At 39.4% G+C, this 18,840-nt stretch overlaps 1 protein-coding gene across 2 annotated transcripts in view; it reads left to right on the top strand.

The window, feature by feature from the left end:
* Window positions 1-12,511, top strand: part of FOCAD (focadhesin) — a 307,210-nt gene extending 294,699 nt beyond the window's left edge. For both annotated transcript variants that reach the window (XM_005898491.2, XM_070375958.1), the window contains 4 exons: window positions 2,084-2,181; window positions 3,642-3,893; window positions 6,115-6,190; window positions 8,540-12,511. In XM_005898491.2, coding sequence (XP_005898553.2) covers window positions 2,084-2,181; window positions 3,642-3,893; window positions 6,115-6,190; window positions 8,540-8,613 — 500 coding nt within the window. In that variant the 3' untranslated portion in view covers window positions 8,614-12,511. The remainder of the gene's footprint in view (window positions 1-2,083; window positions 2,182-3,641; window positions 3,894-6,114; window positions 6,191-8,539) is intronic.
* Window positions 12,512-18,840: the final 6,329 nt, after the last annotated feature.

The raw sequence follows: 18,840 nt of genomic DNA on the forward strand, positions 1-18,840 counted from the left end.
AATCATCTAAAGAGAGGGCTCCCTCAACCCAGTGCTCTGTGACAACTTGAAGGGGTTGTCACAGAGCACTTCTTAACCTCTCCTCCCTTCTTAACCCCCTCCCCTCTCCCACCCCTTCCCACCCACTGGTATAAATGTATACCAGTGGCTGATGCATGTTGATGTATGGCAGAGGTCAGCAAATATTGTAAAGCAGTTATCCTCCAGTTAAAAATTAATAGGAGGAAAAAAATAAATAGGGAGCTCCTTCATTTCTCCTCCATGCCTTTGGTCATATGCTTGTAATTTTCCAAATCTGTGTTCAGGTCCTGATCAGATTGGACGTGACTAGAAGGCCCTTGTAAGCCATATTCCCCATCTCTTGTATTTTAAAGGCCATGAGAGAAGACTGACAAATGCAGTTTAAATACTCTTTGCAAGATTGTGTAGGAAATTTTGATTCCTCTTCCTCGCTGGCAACTGAGATAGTTGTCACTGCACATTAGTGCCTGCCCAAAGAACAGTGAACCTGTGATGAAAAATGAGATTTTTTCACTCAACCTCAGAAGTACATTTATCTGGTAGAAAACCAGTTCAGTTCAGTCGCTCAGTCGTGTCCGACCCTTCGCAACCCCATGAATCGCAGCACGCCGGGCCTCCCTGTCCATCACCAACTCCCAGAGTTCACTCAGACTCAAGTCCATCGAGTCAGTGATGCCATCCAGCCATCTCATCCTCTGTCGTCCCCTTCTCCTCCTGCCCCCAATCCCTCCCAGCATCAAAGTCTTTTCCAATGAGTCAGCTCTTCTCATGAGGTGGCCAAAGTACTGGAGTTTCAGCTTCAGCATCATTCCCTCCAAAGAAATCCCAGGGCTGAGCTCCTTTAGAATGGACTGGTTGGATCTCCCTGCAGTCCAAGGGACTCTCAAGAGTCTTCTCCAACACCACAGTTCCAAAGCATCAATTCTTCGGCGCTCACCTTAGGTGTTCCCAATTAAGCATGCTGATGCTGCTAAGTCGCTTCAGTCATGTCTGACTCTGTGAGACCCCACAGACGGCAGCCCACCAGGCTCCCCCGTCCCTGGGATTCTCCAGGCAAGAATACTGGATGGGTTGCCATTTCCTTCTCCAATGCATGAAAGTGAAGTCCCTCAGTCGTGTCTGACTCTGTGCGACCCCATGGACTGCAGCCACCAGGCTCCCCCGTCCCTGGAATTTTCCAGGCAAGAATACTGGAGTGGGGTGCCATTGCCTTCTCCGAATTAAGCATGAAGATACTTGAAAGAAACAAATTTGATATTGCCTTTGGTCATAACCAGTTGGCCTTCAAATTTAGTTTGAATTTTCAAGTGGCAAGAGTTTTGAAAATGGCAAGAGTAGGAAAGTGCTTCCTTCATTTTTTTAATCTTTTTTGCTTTTTTTGTCTTATTCACCTAATACTAGTGTGGTTAACCTCTTTGGGTCATAGATCATTTTCAGGTGGGGTGCAAATCCCCCTTCAATATGTGCGTGTAAGTACTGGCACAAACATGGTGCCATTTTCCTCATGCACTAAATTTTGAAGATCTTTCCAAGTAGTCTTTGCTGTACTGGGAATCCTCATTTTTGAAAGGAAAAAATAATATTTATGTTATTGTTTGTTCTCTATTTAGCCTACTACAGCTGGGTTTTGGTTTTGGCGCTTTTTTTTTAATGTCTTTAGGATAGGTATTCTGTATGATTTTGTCATAAATTGAGAACTTTAAGCAAGAGAGGACTATAAGAACAATTAATTATCAAAGATTTAACACTACTAACCCGTGGGCATGCCCCGTTTCTCCCAGTGTTTAGAAATTCCATTAAATGCATTTGACCATTTTATCAGGTTCGAAGAATAAATTTAGCTTTTAAAAATAAAGACCAAAATAAGGTCATCTGATGTGAACAGTATCAAAAAAAAAAATCTCTCTTGAGTGAGAACAAGTCTCAGGTAGCATCAGAGGACTTGTAACTGTTGCAGAGAGTCCTCAGCGGGTCGTTCGCTTTAGTTATGATAATTATTGTTGATCTATCTTACACTGCAAAGAAAAACCATGGTCTGGTAATACATGTCCTTTTGTTTCAGGCGTGTTGAAGAGAATGGAGTGGCTCTTGGAACTGATGGGTTATATCAGAAATGTTGCTTACCAGTCAACGTCTGTTCAGAACGTGGCTCTTGACAAGGTACAGTCTAGAGGAGTCATTTGTGGCTTTCTTAAAATACAGAGTATATTTAGTCTCCCAAAAGAGGAACATGTTGCTGCTTGCAGCTCTCTTTTCTCCCTTTATTTTTGGGAAACAAGGATGACAATTCTCTAACATCACAGGAAATGGGTGTTCTTACCAGAATCTTGAAGATGCCCACAGCTGCCCTTTGAAAAATATTTTCAGCAGAACACCTCCCTTGACAGGCAGCACACAGAAGTTCTAGCTAGGGGGGAATCTAAGGTCCTGTGCACCTGAGCTGGATCCCACAAAGACTGTGGGGTCCAGGGCTCTGGCCTCCACCGTGGTCCAGAGCTTGGCTTTAAACACCTGGTTTGAAGGGGTTCCTGAAGTGTGTGCAAGTAATCTGTGTTTGTGCCAGTACTTACACGCACATATTGAAGGGGAATTTGCACCTCACCTGAAAATGATCTATGACCCAAAGAGGTTAACCATCACTAGTATTAGGTGAATAAGACCAGAAAAAATAAAGATTAATGAAAAAAAATGAAGGAAGCACTTTCCTATTCTTGCCATTTTCTTGACTCAGCTGTGCATTTTTTTTTTTTTTTTTTTGTATTTTTCCATAGCCATGTTTTATAGGCCTGCTGTTTACTTGTGTGAGTAAAATATGTGTAACCTGGGATATTGTTTGATATTCTGCCCAGCTTTTCTCCAGAGCTGTGTGTCTTTTTGAAATTTTCATTAATGAGATTAGGCATTTTAAGAGATTGAGGGGTACTTTTTAAGCTTTTTTTGAGCTTTCCTCGTATTTCCAAAGTTTATATTAACTTTCTCTGCTTTCTTACAAAAATCGTTTGAAACTTAGAAAATATAAATAAACAGAAAGAATCATTTAAATCACAGTAATGTAGTAACTCAGAGGTAGCCCTTGTTATCATCATTTCTACGTGTCTAGTCTATAAAATCTAAATGCATGGATTTTAAACAGATTTTTTTAATGCATATGGAAAGTCATATGTTGTTTCTGTTCAAAAACAGAATATACTATACATATTTTTTAAGTTTTGGCCACATGATAATAAACCTTAATATCCCTGTTCATATATCTCTTAATTAATTTTTAAATCTCTTTGAAAACACCAAAACAGAGGAGGAATGTTTGGATCTCAGTATGATTAGGCATTAAATAGATTATGTTCCTCTTGAAATGTTAGAACAATAATAATGAAACTGTTGGGCCTTCTCTACTTACGAAAGAGGATCCTTCAAACCTTCTGAAAGCCCAGAATGTCTCTTCATTAAGCATGGAAACAGTCTGCTATCCCATCCAGTTCCTCTTCTGGGGTAGGGGAGGGGCAGGAGGAAGGCTTCGGCGAGGGGGAAGATAACATTTCCTCCCGACGCGAGCTGTGTGTGAACACGTGGTACTTTGCAGTTAAAGTCTGTGACCTAACCCTGTTTCTTCTTTGCCATAGGCTTTGGACTTCTTGTTGCTGATATTTGCAGCCGCAGTGGTTGCATGGGCAGATCACGCTGCCCCTCTCCTCCTTGGCCTCAGTGCCAGTTGGTTGCCATGGCACCAGGAAAATGGCCCAGCTGGGCCAGCATCAAGCTTGCTTGGCAGGAGTCCATTACACAGGGTCACTCTGCAGGAGGCTGTCACTCTCCTTCCCAGTAGCATGCCTCTTCTGCTGCAGAAAGAGCCATGGAAGGAACAGACCCAGAAGGTGAGGCGGGCAGCCACCTGCTTCAGGGCAGGCAGCCGTTTTCTCTTCGGCAGCTTCTGCTGTAGAATTGCAGTGGGAGATAAGTGAAACCTGAATCACACGACAGGCTTTCTTACTCAGTCTCAGATCTCAGCCAGATGCAGGGCCTCAGAGATTGAGGGTAGCTCAGGCTCAGGGTAACTGCTCACTGAAAACAACAATGATACTGGCAACAACTTGCTTACAGTTGGGGCTGAGGCGGAGAGAAAAGCTTGTGCTTGCCTTCATTTGTTGAAGACTTACATGTTCTTAATACTGGGGATAAAGGATGAGTAACTCTCTGAAGGCTCAAAATTTCCTAGTGAGGACAGACAAGAAGGCAAGTTCAAAATTGCAAGATGGTACAATAAGGATGAGCTTCCCCGGTGGCTCTCAGTGTTAAAGAATCCACCTGCCAATGCAGGAGACCCAGGTTTGATCCCTGGGTTGGGACAATCCCCTGGAGTAGGACATGGCAACCCACTCCAGTATTCTTCCCTGGAAAATTCCATGGGCAGAGTGGCCTGGTGGGCTACAGTCCATGGGGTCACAAAGAGTCGGACATGACAGAGCATGCTCACACGTGATAAGGATACAGTTGATGAACAAGGGAGGGGGTGATCAACAATGCGTGGGGGAAATCCGGAGAGCTGTGAATCTGGAGTACCCATCTTTTACCATATTTAAGGTTCCCCACAGCTCATTCCATGTAGTAGCCACATTCCAGGTGCTTCCGGCCTGTGCTAGATACCATGGGGAGATCTGTAAAGGCCTAATGTCATCACCTTTGCCCTCAGGAAAACACAAACTATAGGGAGTACCTTTTGGTTTTTAATAGAGTTTCCCCAGGCTACTAGCTGTCCTGCAGAGCATATGAAAATGAGGTACATCTATATTTCTCATTGCATGGCTCTAACATATCTTGAATTGTCAATTGAAGGATTTTTTTGAGTCCCGTTTAATCAAACTGGATCTTTATGAGGTTGAAAGCTTACAGCCAACTTTGTGGCTTACTTGTAAAATCTAAACCTTAGTCTTTAAAAATATTTCTGAACTGTGGACCCACAGTTCAGCCATGAACAACTCCATTGAACATCTCAAATAAAATGCCTTTGTTTTCTTAAACCTGATAAGCATTAGTGTTATTACCTCTAATTTTGTATTTTCTTTTTCACTTTAATTATTTCTGGTCTGGGACACCCTGTTCATTTTGGACTACAGTGTAGATAGATATCTTGCATCTATTACATATTTGTAGTACTTATTTACTTACCAGCAGGATATGATAAAACAAAATTGAGGAAAAGAAAATAAGAAAAATTTTAATTAAAGCAGGGAATTAGGAATATTTTATTTTTCTGTTTTCTTTTCAACCCACAGTCTATGTCCAAAATTAAAATGCCTAGTACCTATGACTAGTGTTTTTTAGTGAGTCAAGATAGGGAACATTCAGTCAATGAAATTACCCAGTATCTAATTCAAAAACAATTTTGGCTATGCCTGGGAGATCAGTCAAACTCATGAGTACGTGGAGTTTCTACCTTGTTTGCAGGATTTATTTGCAGTTAACATGCTTGGGTCTACCTAGCAAATTGTCTTATGCCTTTTCTGTTGCATTTCAACTTGGCTTCATATCCATTTGGGCACAAACTATTCGTAGCTACAGAAACATATTTTAGTAACAGGGGCTTACAGCTGATGTGTTTACCCATTTGCTACCCACCTAGGAGCCTAGGCCTGATGCACACAGAACCAGGTGGCAGGCAGCATGGTGTGAAGAAGGAGTGTGAGGCTTTGAAGCCAGATGTACTTGGGTTCAGATCTTGACTCTGCCAGTCCTGGGGAGTGGACTTGGGCAAGGCTCTTACCCTTTCTGGGGCCTCTTAGAGTGATGAGAAAGAATGTTCATGGCACACCAGAGGCCCTCTGGGCCCCTGTCTACCCCACTCTTAAACTATAGTAACTCCCAGGATAATCAGCGAAAGAAGGAGGTTTGACTTTGCTGAGTCATTTAACTGAGGGCTGTCTCCAACATTTCCATCCCTTGTGCCTGGTCACATCTCCTCTTCACTCTCCCAGCCCAGGCAGGTATTATCTGGGGACTACTGTCCTTGTTAGGCACATGTGCAGGTCCAAGGGTTTGAATGATGTCTTACCAATCCTGAGATTGTTTATCTGATACAATTCTTCATTTTCACTCTAGTTCATTGACTGGCTGTTCAGCATCATGGAAAGCCCTAAGGAAGGACTCTCAGCAAAATCCAAGGATCTTTTAAAAGGTATTACTTTCATCCTTTATACCCAGCATAGGTGAAAACCATCCAGTGTTGTCTGTACTAGAGAACAGCATCCTAGTGTATGCTGGCTCCTGAAAGGGCTCATCTTGGTGCAATTTAGAGAAGTAATCTGAAGCTGTCACCAATATGGCATTTTTGAATTAGAAAGTGGATTTATTATTTTTTTTTTTTTTTAGTTTTCTTTTTTTTTTTTAAATTTTATTTTATTTTTAAACTTTACAATATTGTATTAGTTTTGCCAAATATCGAAATGAATCTGCCACAGGAGAAGAGTTTCATGGCCTTTAATTTTTATTTAAGTGGTTTTTTAATGTTTTATTGTGATCATAAAATGATTGAATAAAAATTAGAAAATTCAGAAAAGTAAAAAAGAATAAGCAAAAAGGAATCCAGAATCCCATTGCACAATGACAATTTTGATTATTTTTCCTAAGTGTTACCCCCTCTATGTGTAAGTTTTAACATTGTTATAATCATAGCCAATTGAAAAATGTACATGCACACTTTGAGTACTGCCTTTTTTTACTTTAAAATTATTAGAAGCATTTTAACCTATTCTTATACTAGCTTCATAAGTATTTTTCATGGCTGTATAGTATTTTGCCGGGGGAATTGGACATTTCCCATGCTTCCAGGCATTTAGATGGTTTTCATGTTTTTTATTGGAGAAGGAAATGGCAACCCACTCAAGTGTTCTTGCCTGGAGAATCCCAGGGATGGAGGAGCCTGGTGGGCTGCCGTCTATGGGGTCATACAGAGTCAGACCCGACTAATGCGACTTAGCAGCAGCAGCATGTTTTTTATACATCTCTGCTGCTGCTAAGTCACTTCAGTCATTTCCGACTCTGTGCAACCCCATAGACGGCAGCCCACCAGGCTCCCCGGTCCCTGGGATTCTCCAGGCAAGAACACTGGAGTGGGTTGCCATTTCCTTCTCCAATGCATGAAAGTGAAAAGTGAAAGGAAAGTCACTCAGTCGTATCCGACTCTTTGTGACCCCATGGACTGCAGCCTACCAGGCTCCTCTGTCCATGGGATTTTCCAGGCAAGAGTACTGGAGTGGGGTGCCATTGCCTTTTCCTTATACATCTCTATTGACTGTTAAACTATGACTGCAGGATCCACAAATATAAGCTATCTTTCTGTGCAAATTACATGGATGTTTTTACTCAAACCTCAAACATCTTCTGGGTGTTGGTTCTGTGGTCCGAGACAGCTTGTACTGTCATCCACATCTTGGGACTTGGGGGTCAGGATCCTCCCAGTGGCTGCCACTGATGCCCCTGACATGCTTTAAGTTACTGTACTGGAAAGTCTTACCTTGGGAAAGTTGCCTGTTGGCCTACCCTTGTGATAACTGACCATATTTTGCTTTAAGTATGGTGTATTGTATTGATTGCCTAACAAGCAAGAATTATCTAATGTATTGTTCCTACCTCTAATGTGGGTGGCAGGGCATGTGTAGGAAGGTGATTCTGATCAACCACAGAGCTTCACTGAGGATCAGAGCAGTGGTCTGACATATTTTCACTTGACCATTCCCAAGAAACTTGCTACTAGGACTTCCTCTACTTATTTTCCTTGGGGAGTTTGGACTCATTTTAAGGGCCATGCGTCCATGATACCATTGGTTGTTCCCAACATATGCTGTCTTAAGTCATGAAGATAACAGTTAATTCCAGTGAGACAAATTGTTATTTGGGTCAAGGAAGTACATGTTCACTTGGTCATATATTCAAGGGCTTATTAGAGTCACACATAATTATTGTGTAACTCTGGCTTATCTTCATTCTCTCACAGTATAATACTTAAAAAATATATCAATATATTGATATTTATATTCATATTCTAAAATAAGATATATAATAAGTTACCTAGAGGGATTACACACAACTTCCTTACTTTAAATTGAGCCCATGAAATCCTAACTTCATTACAGGATCAGTTTGTTTACCTTTTAATAAGACATTTAGTGGAAAAGTCATATTCGTGTAGAAAAGTGCTCAAGTAGATTTTTACAAAGGGAACATACCTATGTAGTCAGCACTTGGATTAAGAAAAAGAGCAACACCAGCATCCCAGAAGTCAGTTTGTTTTAATTCTGTGGAACTTCCCACTAACTGGTTGCAAAGTAACTTAAAACAGACCTTTTCCTCAACCTTTACTAATGGCTTCTTCCATTAAAATTCTATCTAAGGCATGATAGTCATTCTTAAAGATTAGCCAAGCAGGAACAAGTCAAGTTCTGTTCTGACACCTTTTTGATCTAAATGATCTTTTCAAATGTAACTGCACCAAATGAAACAGTGTGCTTTTTTTTGTCCCCTTTAGCTACCCTGCTGTCCTTGAGAGTTCTCCCAGAGTTTAAGAAGAAAGCTGTATGGACCAGAGCCTATGGTTGGTGAACAACTTCACAGTAGCCAGCAGCATTCTCAGCTGGATGAGGAAAACCATATAGGCAGAAGGAATTTTTCAGAATTCGTGTCTGGGATTGCTGAGACATGATGCAGAGAGCTCAGGGGCATGAAAGGGTGGCCACAAAACTCACAGTTTGAACAGTGCATGCCTGGAGAGGTTGCTTTGGTATCCAGGCCAGTTGAGACTGAAATAAGAACTTGAATTTTATTTGGCTGAGATCTGAAGGTTTTCTTTTGTGAAAATTTGACTATCTCATCTCCTCCCTGCTAAATTCTAGTAAAACAATCTTGTGAAATCTGTGCATGTTGACTTTTGCTTTAAGGCATGGTGGAAGTTTAGCTCACAAAACCAAACTATAGTGGTGACGGCGGAATCTGTTTCCCATGAAGTCTCTAGAGGATATTCATTGACTCAATAAGTTAGACATGTTTTCTTATTCTTACTGCTAAAACACTCTTAGAACTGCTCTACATGCTTAAATAATAAGCATGGTGTTAACCATTGCTAAATCAGACCCAAAAGTGGTGGCTATAATTTTTTATGCTTGAGTCTCTTGAATGCAAGTGAAAGTTACCCAGTTCAGAATAAGAAAGGAAAGGTGTCTTTGCTCATAGGTATGGTGGAAGCAGCATGGGGTGTAGGGGGGCACTCTAACTGACCAGGCTTGGGTCATATGTCCATCCACCTGAACTGGGTTCCCCCAGAAGAAAGGTGATGGGATGCTAGGCAAGCAAAAAATGGCAAATAGCTCCTCGAAAGATCAAAAGATTATATGTTTTTAATACGTACAAATCTCCATCTTAATTAGGGTGACTGGTGGCATAATGGCTAGTAAATGAAGGAATGTGACAGTATCCTTAAGGGTTGGATTTTACTCAGGGGCTCAGAATCAGCCAGGAATTTAATTTTGCTCTGATTGCTAATTATTATTCCTTCATGCAGCCATTAATCAGGGCAGTCTTTAGCCAATCATATAAACACAGTGATACAAGTGTATATGGCATTACTGGGGAGAAAAGGTGTGCCACTGGAATAATATACCTCTGTGGCATGTACCTTCATGTTGTCACCAAGCCTACCTACCACTTGGGTTAAAAACAGCTCTACTAAAGTTCCAAATATATGGATTTATGATTCCAGGTGTCAAATATTTGTGGTTCACTGGGTAATTCACACTCTGTTTCCAGGTCACAGCGCTTTCTTTTGCTGAACTCCATAGGGTGCGGAGACACTTACAGAAAAGGAGAAAAGGAAGTACTTAACTCAGGTAGTACTTAACTGCATCACCAGTATTTCATTTCTATTACCTCCCTAGAGGCTGAGCCACAGGGAAATGAGTTTTAAGGAAGCAGAAATTGAGAACATTTCTGTGAGAAGCCAGTCTCTCCCTCTCTCCCACCCACCTTGACTCTCTCATATTTCCTACCAATGAGAGGCTGAAATTCTTCTAACATTTATTACTAGGTATCAAGACTATAAATGACTAGAGTTTCTCTTGCATTATCTTATTTTACCCTTACAATTACTAATAATACTATAAAGAGGCATTATTCTCTATTTTTAAATGAAGAAAACATCTAATACATAGCTGAGCTACTACCCTTAGGAATCATGGTTCTAGAACCCCAGGCCCAGAGCTTTCTACTGCATCAGGCTTGTCAGCACCCACTTTCGGATGAAAATTCCCACCAAAGATTACACTTCATTCATGCTAAATATAGATTGCTAGAATCAGATAAAAGAAACCCCCTGCCTCATATTAATAAGCCTCTGGAATTGGGAAGCTCGGAGTTACAGTGTAAAAGAGCAGGTCCTGAAGGACATTACATTTCCAGCCAGCTGGCAAACGTGGGTGGCAGTAAGAATAGTGAAGAGGAAGTGGGCGCTGACCAACTACTCTGACATGCCCACCCCCTACAAGTCAGCAGAAAGACTTGCTGATGCTCACGAGAGGGATGAAGAATCAGCCCAGTCTTCCAGACCCAGACTGCCTTGTTCAATTCGGCCCAGTTTCTTCTCAATCAGGTTTTGTCCTTGCTCCTGCCCTGACAAGAAAACAGAAGAGTACAAAAGGGAGGAAATAAAATCTATCTGTATCCTGTCTTCCCTAGCTCCCCTCTTTGTTTTCAGCAGTCTTATGTTTAAGATTCATAGGATTTTCCTATTCATGGGAAGCACTAAAGAGTCTCAACTGTCAGATTCTAAATCTGAAGCTCTTAAAGGTTCTAAACTCCAACTATTCTAAGGATGTAGCTCACTGGTATAATAAGATCCTTTTCTCCTGGTTACCTGTCTCACCTCAGGTAAGAATGAAGGTATTCCTTTAGGATATTTTAGTTTGTTCTCCAAAAGCCAGAAGTCTCTGCTTTTTTGAGACCAGTCTATATACAAAAGGAAAAGCTCCGAACTATATACAAAAGGAAAAGTTTCCTTGTAAGTCATCTGCTGTTAGTTTTTGAAATCACAGTTGCCAAGACAAATAGTATGCTGGGGTATACTAACAAAGCATTGTGTGGGATTAAGTCTGTGTTGTGTGTCTCGGATGTACCCAAACAGTCTGACCCTTGATTTGAAAAGTATATGTTTGAGACAGATGTTGGGATCCATGCAAGTGCATAAAATCTTTGTGTTTTATTTGTAATGTAATGGCTCCATGGTAACTAACAAGCTGTTAATAACCTTTTTTAAGTTAATTGCCACAAGTTCTCCAAAATGATTTTTACCAAAGATGATATTATAATTCTATAAAGGGTAAGTCTTTGTTAAGGACACAACTGCTATCTTGAACTATCTTAGTTACTTTGAAAGCAAGAAGTAGTTTTAGATTTGGGGTAAACATTTTAGCAAATTGCTGTTTTAGAAGAGAAATCTGAGCATGTGATTAAGAGCCTTCATTAAAAGCCAGAGTTGTAAGCCCAGTCTTTAGGTCTCTGCCCTCAACCAGCCTATTGGAAGCTGCAGGCATTCCGAATGGAACCAGAGGACAGAATGTGGCAGTGACAGTTCACAGCCTTCACCACTCTTCTGGAAAGATACCTCACAGCATCATCCTCAGGTGTAAATCACTGCTGTGGTGCTGGACAAGATAATTTGCTTTTATATTTTCTGGAAAGAAATGCTTTATTCTAATCCTAGAAACTTTTAAGTCTCATCTTTTTAATATATGATGCAGTGTAATCTATTAATCTTCATAAAACAAAATTATTTGAAACTGCAATTTAGAAAGAGCATCGTTTCTTGCCAGACACAGGGAACTTGTGAAATAATTTCCAAGCTGTTAGAAATGGTAATGAATAAAAATGACATTGATGACTCCATGACTTTGGTTTTACTTCTCATATGAAAGAAGTAACCCACCTAACAAAGTAGTTGTGAGAGCTGAAAGAATTCAGAAATATGCTTCATAAATTCTAAAATGTAAAAGAAATGCTTTCATTTTTGTACATTTCCCTGACAATAAATAGTAGCTATAATGCTTGAAATGGGCCTGACACCTTATATGCTGGGACTTGGGAAGATAACGGAAACATCTTAAGTAAATACATTTTGTTAATAGAAGCAAGTAGCACATTAAAGAAAGATTTACATACGTTTCTTTAAAAAAAAAACCCTCTATATTGTGTCTTCTGAACATGAGGTGACCTTTGAGATAAATCCAAAAAAATCACCTAGTTAATCTGATATGTTTACTAAAATGTAGTTTTTTCTGGATATTGTAGTAGTAATCCATAAACTCAGAGTTGCACAATTGTGTCTACTATGTACCACAATACAAGGTTCTGGAGTACAAAGTAAACAAGACATGACATTTTTTGCCCTTGTGGAGTTTACATTCAGAAAATATAAATCAGTAAAACATCATGTAATAAAAGCCTCTACTGCTAAGTTGCTTCAGTCGTGTCCAACTCTGTGTGACCCCATAGACGGCAGCCCATCAGGCTCCCCCGTCCCTGGGATTCTCCAGGCAAGAACACTGGAGTGGGTGCCATTTCCTTCTCCAATGCATGAAAGTGAAAAGTGAAAGTGAAGTCGCTCAGTCGTGTCCGACTCTTAGCAACCCCATGGACTGCAGCCTTCCAGGCTCCTCCATCCATGGGGTTTTCCAGGCAGGAGTACTAGAGTGGGGTGCCATTGCCTTCTCCGATAAAAGCCTCTAGGAAACATAAATTTCCTATGTCTGTATGGCTATTTATAATTTACAAAGATTTATTTACTTTACTATATTTCATTTGCTCTTTACAACCTTGGGCAGTTGAGAAAATTAGAACTCAGAGTCATTCAGTTAGTAAGTACTGGGTCTGCATTTGAAATCACAACCAATGTTCTTGAGAGGACTGTGCAGGATGGCAGAGCAGAAGGACCCTGAGCTCACCTCCTCTCACAGGTGCACCCAAATCACAACTATGTGCAGAACAACCATCAGTGAAAAAGCCAGAAGCTACCAGAAAAGGTATTTTACAACTTAATATATAAAGAAGGAGCCATAAGACAAGTAGGGATAACAGAACTGTGATACAGTCAAATCTCACAACAACCCCCCCCTTCTCGGTTAGGTGATCCAAAAACAGAGTAATAGCAATTGCAAAGTTTCTCCCAAAGGAGTGAGAGGTCCCACATTTAGCTCCCTAGCCCAGGAATCCTGCACCAGGAAGATAAGCCCCCAGAGCATTTGGCTTTCAGGGCCAGCAGGGCTTATTTTAGGGAGTCCCAGGGGGCTGGGAGAAATAAAGACTTCACTCTTAAAGGGCATACACAAAATCTGACACCTTTCCTGGACCCAGGACAGAGGAAGTAATTTGAGAGGAGCCTGGGTCAGATCTACCTACTAACCTTGGAGAGTCTCCCAGAGAATTAAGGGGCAACTGAAGCTCACCTTGACAAAGACATTGCCATTGGCATCTTGGGGAACTACTTCTATCACAGGGACTCTGGTGCTGGTGGGTTGCCACTGTGGAATCCTTCCTCTATCTAGCATATTAGCTCAGGACCCACCACACCTGGTCCAATAGTCTGTAGGCACCAGTGCTGGGACATCTCAGGCCACGAAACTAAAGAAAACAGATGGTCCAAAACATAATGGATGCAGCAAAAGCAGTTTTAAGAGGGAAATGTATAACAAAACAATCTTACCTCAAGAAAAAAGAAAAATCTCAAAACAACCTAACCTTACACCTAAAGCAACTAGAGAAAGAAGAACAAACAAAATCCAAAGTTAGCAGAAGGAAAGACATCATAAAGATTAGAGCAGAAATAAATTAGGCAGAGATGAACAACAGGAAACACCAATGAAACTAAAAGCTGGTTCTTTGAGAAAATAAAATTGATAAATCTTTAGCCAGACTCAACAAGGAAAAAAAAGGGAGAGGACTCAAATCAATAAAATTAGAAATGAAAAAGGAGGAACTACAACTGACACCACAGAAATACAAAGGATTATAAGAGACTATCACAAACAACTATAAGCCAATAAAATGGACAACCTAGAAGAAATGGACAAATTCTTAGAAACATACAACCTGTTAAGACTGAACCAGGAAAAAACAGAAAATATGAACAGATCAATCACAAGTACTAAAAATGAAAGTGATTTAAAAACTTCCAACAAATCAAAGTCCAGGACCAGATGGCTTCACAGGTGAATTCTATCAAACATTTAAGGAAGAGTGTTTAACATCTATCTTTCTGAAACTTGTCTAAAGAATTGCAGGAGGAGGAAATTCTGGAGTTCATTCTACAAGGCCACCATCACCCTGATACCAAAACCAGGCAAAGATACCACCAAAAAAAAGAAAATTACTGGCCAATATCATTGATGAACATAAATGCACAAATACTCAACAAAATACTAGCAAACTGAATCCAACAATACATTAAAAGGATCATTATTCCAGAGATGCAAGGATTCTTCAACATCCACAAATCAGTGTAATACAACACATTAACAAACTGAAAAAAAAAAAAAACAATAGATGCAGAGAAAGCTTTGAAAAAATTCAACACCCATTTATGATAAAAATACTCCAAAAAGTGAGAGTAAAGGGAACCTACCTCAACATAATATAGGCCATATATGGCAAACACACAGCTAACATTCTTAACAGTGAAAAGCTAAAAGCATTCACTCTAACATCAGAAACAAGGCAAGGATGTCCATTTTCACCACTTTTATTCAATATAGTATTGGAAATCTTAGTCACAGCAATCAGACAAGAAATAAAAGGAATTCAAACTGGAAAAGTAAAACTGTCATTGTTTGCAGGTGACATGGCTAAACAGAAAATCCTAAAGACACCATCAAAAAACTACTAAAGCTTATTAATGAATCTGGTAAAGTTGCAGGATACAAAAGTAATAAACAAAAATTGGTTGCTTTTCTATACATTAACAGCAAACAGAAAAAGAAACTAAGGAAACAATCCCACTTATGATCCTATCAAAAGTAATAAAATATGTAGGAATAAATCTTCCAAGGAAGTAGCAATAAGAGACCTTGGAAAACTATAGGACACTGAAAGAGATTGAAAACAACAAACAGAAAGATATATTGTGTTCATGTTTTGGAAGAATATTGTTAAAATGATCAAGGAAATCTACAGTTCAATGCAATCTGTATTAAAATGCCCAAGACATTTTTCACAGAAATAGAAAAAATAATTTTAAAATTTGTATGGAAACACAAAAGGCCCCAAATAGTAAAAACAGTCTTTATAAAGAAGAACAGAACTGGAAGGATCTCACTCCTTAACTTCAGACTATATACTACCAAGCTACAGAAATCAAATCAGTATGGCTCTGGCACAAAAACAGACATGCAGATCAATGGAACAGACTAGAACCCAGAAATAAACTTATGGTCAATCTCTGATAAAAACAAAGGCAAGCATACACGATGGAAAAAAGGCAGTCTGCTCAATAAGTGATACTGGTGAAACTGGACAGTGACATGTAAAACAACTAGAACATGTTCTCACACGATTACGAAAATAAAATGGATTACAGAACTAAACATAAGACTAGAAACTATAAAACTCCTAGAAAGAAACATACGATGAAAACTCTTTGACATAAATCATAACACTATTTTTTGGATCTGTCTCCTAAAGCAAAGGAAACAAAAGCAAAAATAAACCATTGTCACCTAGTTAAACTTAAAACCTTTTTGCACAGCAAAGGAAACCATTGACAAAATTTTAAAAAAGGCTGAATGGGAGAAAATATTTGTAAATGATATGACCAATAAGGGGTTAATATTTAAAATAGATAAACACCTCATATAACTCAATATCAAAAAACAATTTGATTAAAAATGGGCAGAAACCTAAATAGACATTTTTCCAAAGAAGTCATACACATGGCCAACAGGCATATAAAAAGATGCTCAATATCACTACCATCAGGGAAATGCAAATTAAAACCACAATGAGATATTACCTCACACTTGTCAGAATGGCTGTCATCAAAAAGAATACATATAACAAATATTGGCAAGGATGTGAAGAAAAGGGAAAGCCACATACTCTCTTTTTGAGGATATAAACTGATGCAGCCACTAGCAAAAACAGTGTATCAAAAAACTAAAAACAGAACTGCCATATGACCCAGAAACTCCACTCTTGGGTATTTATCCCCCCCCCAAAATCCAAAACACTAGTTAAAAAAGATACATGCACCCCACTGCTGAAGCCTGTGTGCCCTGGAGCCTGTGCTCAGCAACAAGAGAAGCCACTGCAATGAGAAGCTTGTGTACCACAATTAAAGAGTAGCCCCCACTCGCCACAACTAGAGAAAAGCCCTGCAGCAAGGAAAACCCAGCACAGCCAATAAATAAAATTATTAAAAATAAAGATCAGTTCAGTCAGTTCAGTCACTCAGTTGTGTCCGACTCTTTGCGACCCAATGAATCGCAGGACGCCAGGCCTCCCTGTCCATCACCAACTCCCGGAGTTCACCCACACTCATGTGCATCGAGTCAGTGATGCCATCCAGCCGTCTCATCCTCTGTCGTCCCCTTTTCCTCCTGCCCCCAATCCCTCCCAGCATCAGAGGCTTTTCCAATGAGTCAACTCTTCGCATGAGGTGGCCAAAGTACTGGAGTTTCAGCTTTAGCATCAGTCCTTCCAATGAACACCCAGGACTGGTCTCCTTTAGGATGGACTGGTTGGATCTCCTTGCAGTCCAAGGGATTCTCAAGAGTCTTCTCCAGCACCACAGTTCAAAATCATCAATTCTTCAGCGCTCAGCCTTCTTCACAGTCCAACTCTCACATCCATACATGACCACAGGAAAAACCACAGCCTTGACTAGACGGACCTTTGTTGACAAAGTAATATCTCTGCTTTTTAATATGCTATAAAGATAGACACACCCCAGTGTTCACAGCAGCATTATTTACAATTGCCAAAATATGGAAGCAACCTAAATATCCAACAACAGATGAATGGATAAAGAAGGTGTAGTATATATATACATTGGAATTCTACACAGTCATGAAAAACAATGAAATTTTGCCATTTTCAACAACATGGATGGACTTGGAGGGGTTTATACCAAGTGAAATAAGTAAGATGAGAAAGATAAATTCTGTATGATATCACTTATACATGTAATATAAAAAATAAACTAATGAATATAACAAAAAAGAAACAAATTTGCAGATAAACAAACCAGTGGTTACCAGTGTGGAGAGGGAAAGGGGAAAGGGCACAACAGGGGTAGGGAATTAGGGCTACAAACGACTATATATAAAACAAGCTATAAGGATATATTTGTCTAACACAGGGAGTGTAGTCAATGTTTTATAAGGAGAACACAACCTTTGAAAATTGTGAACCACTCTATTGTATACCTGAAAATTATATAATATTGTACACCAGAAAATTATATAATATTGTACATTAGTAAGAAGCAAAAACAAAAAAAAACAGTGCTCTTACCTCCACATTATGTATCACAGGGCCCCATGGTTCAGCTGAATACCACGACAGATTCCTGCATTTCTCTGATGAATTAAGATGTATTTTTACTAATTGATTTTCATATATTAATAAAATTGACTGGAACCTTTTTTTAAGATGAGATGTGAAACTTTAGCTGTCCTTAGCAAAGACAGACTAATTTGTTACTAATTCCTATTTAGTGGGTTCAAAACTATACAAGAGAAAATGAATGCCCCATCATCTCAGTTGTGCAGAGAACTACATTCTATGATGTCTTTTATATAAAGAGTTCTTGTTAGCAATTTTCTCTCCACACTGAAATACATTAGACTCAAAAGCAGTGGCTGTCAAACTGTAGTGAACATGAGGCTCATTTGAGGAACCTGTCAAAATGCAGGCTCCTATGTTCATTACAAAGCTTCTGATTCAACATATCTTTCATGGAGCCCAGGAATCTGGATTCTAAACAGGTACTCTTGTTAATTCTATGACTCCTGCTTCCTGGAATTACTCTGAAAAACTGTCCTGGAGAAATGCCATATCAAAATTAGCTTATCACTTAGACCCAGAAGAAGAAAGTAAAACTTATCTGAAAGAAAGGAAGACATGATGTTTTTAAAACCAAAATAAACCAATGAGAAGAAGTTGTCAGGGAAAGGGGAGCTTTAATTTTAAATCACTTTAATATTTTAGCACAATAAAATACAACTTTTCTTTGTACATAAATTTAAATGTATGATTCTTTCTTTGGAGAAACAGATATTGATGATATTATTTCCTTCAACTTTAAAAGAAATACAGATTCTTGTAAGTGATGGATTTGCTCAAGATAGCAAATGTAATAAAAAAAAAACAGTTAACTTTGCTTAGGAAGTTTAGTGAGACCTAGTACATTTGTTGACAGCAAACCTGTGTACAGGAAGTCTGGTAAAGATGTATTATGTTGTGCTGTACCTGACAGACTGCAGGCACAAAATAAGTTTCTTGAGTAAATACAGGCATTTGTATACAGCCAACAAGGGACCAACTCATTCTATTAAGGTTAACCTTTCTATTGAATGAAAAGACCACGATAAGAGTGTTTCTGAAAAAGCATGCTGGGAGTAAAATAAAACACATCTGAGCTGAATGGATGTGTTTTGAAGTGTTAATTATTGGTTTTCATTCAACTGTCTTCTTAAAGGAAAATCTCAAGGACTCTGATGATATTATTTGTGTTTCACTTGTATTTTTTGGTAGACTTTTGCTGAGTGATGAAATAAATTCTCCAAAGCAGTT

The sequence above is a fragment of the Bos mutus genome, chromosome 8, assembly GCF_027580195.1.
Source record: "Bos mutus isolate GX-2022 chromosome 8, NWIPB_WYAK_1.1, whole genome shotgun sequence".
NCBI lineage: Eukaryota > Metazoa > Chordata > Mammalia > Artiodactyla > Bovidae > Bos > Bos mutus.